The sequence below is a fragment of the Triticum aestivum genome, chromosome 2B, assembly GCF_018294505.1.
Source record: "Triticum aestivum cultivar Chinese Spring chromosome 2B, IWGSC CS RefSeq v2.1, whole genome shotgun sequence".
NCBI classification, from domain to species: domain Eukaryota; kingdom Viridiplantae; phylum Streptophyta; class Magnoliopsida; order Poales; family Poaceae; genus Triticum; species Triticum aestivum.
Window position 1 is genome coordinate 549,623,470 of NC_057798.1, and position 7,802 is coordinate 549,631,271.

Below are 7,802 nucleotides of genomic sequence, written 5' to 3' on the forward strand. Positions count from 1 at the left end.
AAACTAACACGATCATAATGCTAAGCTAACGGATGGGTCATGTCCATCACATCATTCTCCTAACGATGTGATCTCGTTCATCAAATGACAACACATATCTATAGTTAGGAAACATAACAATCTTTGATTAACGAGCTAGTCAAGTAGAGGCATACTAGGGACTATAGTTTTTGTCTATGTATTCACACATGTACTAAGTTTCCGGTTAATACAATTCTAGCATGAATAATAAACATTTATCATGAATTAAGGAAATAAATAATAACTTTATTATTGCCTCTAGGGCATATTTCCTTCAAGTGTCACTGATATCATCTTGATATTAATACACTTCCTTTATTAAAAAAAAGTTTTGTCATTGACCCCATCTGTCGTGTGCAACTACTTTCCTGAATTCTACCATCATGTGCTTGATCTTTGCTTGTGAGAGAAGTGGTGGCAGCATGATTTGGTTCAAGGTGCAAAATAACATTGGGAAGTGATTTTTTTCTAAGAAAGACATTCAATAGGTTTTTCTTTTTACATGGGCGATTTATTATGAGTGAACCATAACGAACCTCTTAGTGCAATCCCATCCGCTAACCAGCGTTTTCAACTCACATATGTCATGGGCCTGCTACACGAGTGTCTTATCCCACCAATCATGCATAATCGAAGAGCAACAACGACCTATGAGAGGCCTTAAAAGACTAGCCTGATAGGATCCAAACACCCCTGCCCTTATAAGTCATGCTCTGCCTCCTCCCATAACCGATGTGAGACTAAACCCAACATGAACGACTGTGGGTACCAAGTCGTCGGTAACAATAAAGGAGATTGGTTAGTAGATTACTTGTTGATCCTGGTAGAATAAAATATAGCATATATTATTCCTATTAAGATATTGTCTTTAATTAAGTGTTTAGATTTGTTTTGTATGTGAAGCCAAAGCACGAGAGGGATGATTCCCTCTTTTTTAGGTAAAAAAGGTTGCCCCTCATCGGTTCCACTAATGTATTATGCCTTGCCATTGGCCTAGGAACTTCAACTCTTCATTGATACCATTTCCTGAGGTGACGTGGGTGGTGGCACAACCTCATGTGAACTGTGTAATGGAATGTTTTTCAGAATTTCAGAGCACTAGCTGCATGATTTTTCCCTGGTTTTCTGTCTGTTTATGACTATGGTTCGAGAGAGAGGGGGGGGGGGGGGGGGGGGGGCTATGAGAATGCATGGTTTTGTGTTATGGCTGCACAAATCTCAAAGCGAATGTAGTTTTTTTTTAAAAAAGGAGGATTACCCCGGACTAGGCGTCCAGCGATATACACAACCATCAAAGCGAACGTAGTATGTCAAGGAATGCAGCTGGACTTTTGAACAAGGAAATAAGGTACCCGATGCCTTAGACAAAGTCTACCTCATCTAATCATACTTTTTTTTGGTAAGCTAAAGCCAGAATTGCTTCCGTCCGCATCGATGCCGTCCTCCCACCCGCATCTCTCCATCTTTAAAAGCAGCTCACCCTGCTCGATACCTCCTCAACTCCTCCTCTCACTCACCTAGTACCAGTACTACTGCTACTGCTGCGGCCTGGACATTTTTTTGAGCAAAAGAGGGGCAGCTAGCGTGGACATGAAGAGCAGGAAGAGCTACGGGCAGCAGCAGAGCCACCTGCTGAGCCCGGTGGGCAGCCCGTCGTCGGACAACGGCGGGGGCGACTCGCCAGCCAAGGAGCAGGACCGGTTCCTCCCGATCGCCAACGTTAGCCGCATCATGAAGCGCTCCCTCCCGGCGAACGCCAAGATCTCCAAGGAGGCCAAGGAGACGGTGCAGGAGTGCGTGTCCGAGTTCATTAGCTTCGTCACCGGCGAGGCCTCCGACAAGTGCCAGCGGGAGAAGCGCAAGACCATCAACGGCGACGACCTGCTCTGGGCCATGACCACGCTCGGCTTCGAGGTCTACGTCGCGCCGCTCAAGGCCTACCTCAACCGCTACCGCGAGGTCGAGGGCGAGAAGGCCGCCGTGGTCGGCGGCTCGCGGCACGGCGACGACGACGCGCATTCCTCCCTCTCTGCCGCCGGCGATGCCCTGGCGCCGCAGTACCCGCACGGGGCTGGCGACCGCGGCGTCCAGGACGGCGACGTGGGCGGCCACGACGCGCACGTCGGGCTCATGATGGGCGTCAACATGGGGTTCAGCCCCGGGACCGGGACAACGTTCTACGCGGCGCCGGGTGCGGCGCATGGACGGAGGGCGTACGGCGGCGGGGAGGGTGCAAGGGGGATTGATTTCGAGGGTGCCTTCGGTGGCGATCGCGGGAAGAACGGCGTCGGAGGGGAAAGGGAGTTCGCTGGCCACCTCCACGGCGCGGTGCAATGGTGAAGATAGATGTGTTCTCGACGGGAGTACACAAGTTAATCTGCCTTCTGATAAATGCTGCTACTCTTCTTAATCATCTATAGACTAATACAGTCATCATGATTCCCTTTTTTACACGAAAAATGTTGTACGAGCGGTTCCAGTTATTATCTTTTGTTACACTTTAATGAAATATTCGAGCGATGTGGCCACGAGTGTGACAAATGGCACAATCCAGTTTATTCCTCAATCAGATCTCCGGTTAACAAAATTAATTAATCAGCCGTAGCAATCAAAACTATTCAAACCTGCAAAGGACTGCGTCGTACTAGCATATTATTTTCCTAGTGCAAAGCCTGCAACTGAAACAAGCAACTTTAGTCAGACCTTAAGCTCCCGTCATGGTTAATCTAAGCAATGAGAGTATCCAAGTTGTCCTCACATATTTTCTATTATTGTGCGATGTGATGGGCGCGAATATTTGAACCCGAAAAAGCATAAGTAGTAGAAGAAAAAGCTTCTGTGAGAGAGCTAGGGATAAGAGTGGCACCTCTCTCACAATGACCCTTTGCGCTTTGTCCTGCCCTTCTACAAATGCACAAGATACCATATTCGACCAAAGATATTTTTTGCGAGTACGTGGCATTTATCTTCTTCTTTTTTGAGTTGGTGTATGTATCTTCAAATAGTAGTTGAAGTCCTTTTCAAAGAAAAATGTATGTAAGAGTAGCTTCAAGTGAGAGTGAGAGTCCTCCCTCCGCTCTCCATGTATTGCACATTGGCTTTGCGCAGATCCACGAATTAGTTAAGGCAATGTAAGCAGCAACAATCTGAAATAGATCACACCTTCATGGCGACGGCTATGGCTTGTGAATGGCTTCTGGTGGTGTTCTGGCTTTCTGCAGCGTTTCTTGATGCCCCCCTCACGAATTAGGTTTGACCCATTATACAAATTGTGTTCAGATGATCGTCACGGTGCTCATGGGCATGGTAGCTGGTACGACTGGCAGTACGACCGGCCGCCGTCGTACCAGACGTTGTCGATCACTTTGTTCCCTTTGGTGCGTCCCCAGTTGACTTGGCTTGGTTCCCATTCTTGGTATTTCCATATACTTGATGATTTTCTTCCTTCTTTTGGTCCATTTCCTATGAAATCATATTTAACAAAGGGTATCACAATTTCCTACATTCATTATCCAGGTTAAACAATGGTGGAATGAGTGAAAAAATATCACTCATTAACATGTGTTTGTACCATCCGCCACCACCACTGCCTGGTCAGCTATCTTAACCCCGTGATCTCAGATCGGGAGGGAGAGTAACAAAGAGGTCATAAACTCATCCAGAATGAAAAACCCTATAGGAATCTGGAGGGGGGATCGACAAGAAGGGGTCTACCATGCCATCATCTCGTTCAAGGAGACTCTGACATCAACCATCGTCATCACCATCCCCATCTCCATCTATTTGCAATACCGAACCCTAGTGGATACTAATGGTTTTGACCCATTAAGAGGTAAATTAACGTTAGCACAACGACACAGGAGGAGAGTGTCATAAGATATGCAGAGACATCATGTTGAAGGATGTGAAGCATGGAAGGATGCATCTGCAGCTGCATCACACCGCAACCATGCATCCATGAGAATACAAAAACTCCACATCCTAGTGAAGATCTAGCAAAATACAATATACTAGTTTATATTAGTATGTCATCCTATTATCCAACATGAATCGATCACATGAAAATTGCTCCTATTATCCAACATGAAACGATCTAAAAAAATCCTTAAGTTAATATGTCTTAACAAGTAGATCAGAACAGAAAAAGAGCTATGTAAATTTGGGGATTTAAGGATGAGATAACCATAGCCGACACTAGTCTTCGTGTGCAGTCTCATCGTTTACAATGAGCTCTTTGTAGCCGAACGAGGCGGCAAGGGGTCATGGGTGGAGCTTCTTTCGATGACTTGTAGTTGCTCCATTTACCAGGACCTCAAATCCTCCATGTGATGTTTTGTTGCGCATTATCTCGTGGATCTGGAGAAGGCATATCGTTGCTTCATTGGTGTTTTTAGCGGAGATGGAGCGTAGATGAGACTATGATATAATATTGCATGAGAAGCAGGAGAGGATGTAGAGGCTTAGAGGAGAAGCCGTGGAGATATGTCGAGGGGGAAGACGTACTAAAGAAATTGGCGGGGGAGGATAAGAGATATAACACGACCACTCAGTTGTAGCACTTTTCGCTGCATTTGCTGGGTAATGGAGGACGGAGTGATGAATGTTGTTGTTGTTGTTGTTGTTGTTGGGGAACGTAGCATGCAATTTCAGAAGATTTTCCTACGCTCACGCAAGATCTATCTAGGAGATGCATAGCAACAAGAGGGGGAGAGTGTGTCTATGTATCGTCGTAGACCGAAAGCGGAAGCGTTTACAACATGGTTGATGTAGTCGAACTTCTTCTAGCTAGCTCCGACCGATCAAGTACCGAATGTACGGCACCTCCGAGTTCTGCACACGTTCAGCTCGATGACGTTCCTCGTCCTCTTGATCCAGCAAAGCTGTTGACGAAGTAGATGAGTTCCATCAGCATGACGACGTGGTGACGGTGATGGTGAAGTGATCCGTGCAGGGCTTCGCCTAAGCACCGCGACAATATGACCGGGGTTGTAAGCTGTGGAGGGGGGCGCCGCACACGGCTAGCAGTTGATGTTCTGTGTTGTAGGCGCCTCCTTTCCCCACATATATATAGGTTGGAGGGGAGGAGGGGCAGCCAAGGGGGCATCCCAAGTAGGGCGAATCCTATTTGGGGTCCTCCCCAATTCGGCCTCCCCCTTCCTTATTTTGCTGGAGAAGAAAGGGAAGGGAGAAGAGAGAAAGGAAGGGGGGGTGGGGGCGAACCCCCCTTGTTCCTTCTTCAATTCGGCCTCCTGCCTAAGGGGGGCACGCCACCCCTTGTGGGCTGGTGTGCTCCCCTCTTATGGCCCATATCCATATCTTCTCCCCGGGGGTTCTGGTAACCCCTCCGGTACTCCGATATGTACCCGCTACACTTCCGGTGTCCGAATACTATCATCCTATATATGAATCTTTACCTCTCGACCATTTCGAGACTCCTCGTCATTTCTGTGATCTCACCTGGGACTCCGAACAACATTCGGTCACCAAATCACATAACTCATATAATACAATATCATCATCAAACATTAAGCGTGCGGACCCTACGGGTTCGAGAACTATGTAGACATGACCGAGACATCTCTCCGGTCAATAACCAATAGCGGAACCTGGATGCTCATATTGGCTCCCACATATTCTATGAAGATCTTTATCGGTCGAACCGTTATGACAACATACGTTATTCCCTTTGTCATCAGTATGTTACTTGCCCGAGATTCGATCGTCTGTATCTTCATACCTAGTTCAATCTCGTTACCAACAAGTCCCTTTACTCATTCCGTAATACATCATTCTGCAACTAACACATTAGTCACTTCTCTTGCAAGGCTTCTTATGATGTGTATTACCGAGAGGGCCTAGAGATACCTCTCTGATACTCGGAGTGACAAATCCTAATCTTAATCTATGCCAACCCAAAAAACACCTTCGGAGATACCTGTAGAGCATCTTTATAATCACCTAGTTACATTGTGACGTTTGATAGCACAAAAGGAATTCCTCCGGTATCTGGGAGTTGCATAATCTCATAGTCGGAGGAATATGTATTTGACATGAAGAAAGCAATATCAATAAAACTGAACGATCATAATGCTAAGCTAACGAATGGGTCTTGTCCATCACATCATTCTCCTAATGATGTGATCCTGTTTATCAAATGACAACACATGTCTATGGTTAGGAAACTTAACCATCTTTGATCAACAAGCTAGTCTAGTAGAGGCTTACTAGGGACACGATGTTTTGTCTATGTATCCACACATGTATCAAGTTTCTGATTAATACAATTCTAGCATGAATAATAAACATTTATATGATATAAGGAAATATAAAATAACTACTTTATTATTGCCTCTAGGGCATATTTCCGTCAGTCTTCTACTTGTACTAGAGTCAATAATCTAGTTCACATCGCCGTGTGATTTAACACCAACAGATCACATCTTTATGTGATTAACACCCATAGTTCACATCTCCATGTGACCAACACTGTTGGGGGTATAACTCTGAGGTATGACCCGCCCAGGAGGGGCCGGGTTATACCGTTGGCAGTTCATTATGAAGAAGACCAAGGAAGCCCAAGGCGTGAAGATCGCGGCTCATGGAGGCAGGCCTGGATAGGGCCCAGAACCAGGGCCCATGAACCGCCAGATATTAACTTGTATTATAAGGCAATGATTATTTACAAACCGAGCTGGTCACAATGTGTGAGCCGGCCGGAACTCTGTAAGCCGCCTGGTCTCAACCTGTGTATATAAAGGTGAGACCCGGCGGCGGGTTAACTGATGTCTGCTAGAGCTATGTCGGTATTTCCCCAAAGAGGAGGGATGATATCGATGCAGTATAGCGACGGTAGTGTGCAGAGAAACCGGTTTACCTTGCATTGCCATCCCAGAGATCAAGTCTTCCGGCAATACACAACAACATGGTACAAAAACAACCGCTTTATTGATGCTAGCGGATTACATAGGTCTGATATTACATCGAGATTCGAGGCCAAGCGGCACACAAGGTGCTGCTGGACGGTGTACATTATTTAATGAACATGACGGGGCCTTGATCGCACGAGCTACGCGACAGCGGAAGAACAAAGTAGAGGAATTCCATAGCACAGGGACACCAACGTGAACACGACCTGGACACGAGATGTGCTCCGATGCAAACTGACTTGCCTGAAAGCTGAATAACACGCCAGGTCAGTACATTGAATGTACTTGCAAGCTCACAACAAACATAAGCACAATGACAAACAATATCATGATATTTAATCAGATTAATTCAATGCAAAACTACTACGACCAAAACAAACATTTCATGCATTGAGTCCCTCAGATTCGCTTACCATACAGTTACCTCGTAACCAAACGGTGACCATACCCGGGTCACAACTGAAACCAATCACTCATGAACACCTCAAGTGTTCATGCTTTCATCACGAACCAACGCATCACATCACTTACTTAGTTTGCAAGATTATTAGAAAAGTTGATCCATGGTGTAACTTACTTCCGAGCTTGCCCATAACCGAGGACGCAGCTATCGATAGATTAATTGCACTCTGCAGAGGTAGCGCACTTTACCCACACTACGGAATACTGGCCTCGCACTCCCATACGTGCGGACCAAAGCATTCCGACGAAACCCTCCCTTTGTCATGCACTCTCGCCGGCCACTCCGACCAACTCCCTCTCAGGGCTTGGTCTTGGGTGGCCCCGTGTCTATCAAAGACACCAACGGCCACCGTCATGGCAAAACGGTCCCAAACGGGGACAAGGTACCATAAA

General features: G+C 46.3%; 1 protein-coding gene across 1 annotated transcript; it reads left to right on the plus strand.

Annotated features, from left to right (window-relative positions):
• Positions 1 to 1,535: 1,535 nt before the first annotated feature.
• On the plus strand, positions 1,536 to 2,537 carry LOC123041611 (nuclear transcription factor Y subunit B-3). Its single transcript, XM_044464200.1, has one exon. It carries the CDS (start codon positions 1,612 to 1,614, stop codon positions 2,359 to 2,361), a length of 750 nt encoding a protein of 249 aa, XP_044320135.1. The 5' UTR covers positions 1,536 to 1,611; the 3' UTR covers positions 2,362 to 2,537.
• The last annotated feature ends 5,265 nt before the right edge of the window (positions 2,538 to 7,802 follow it).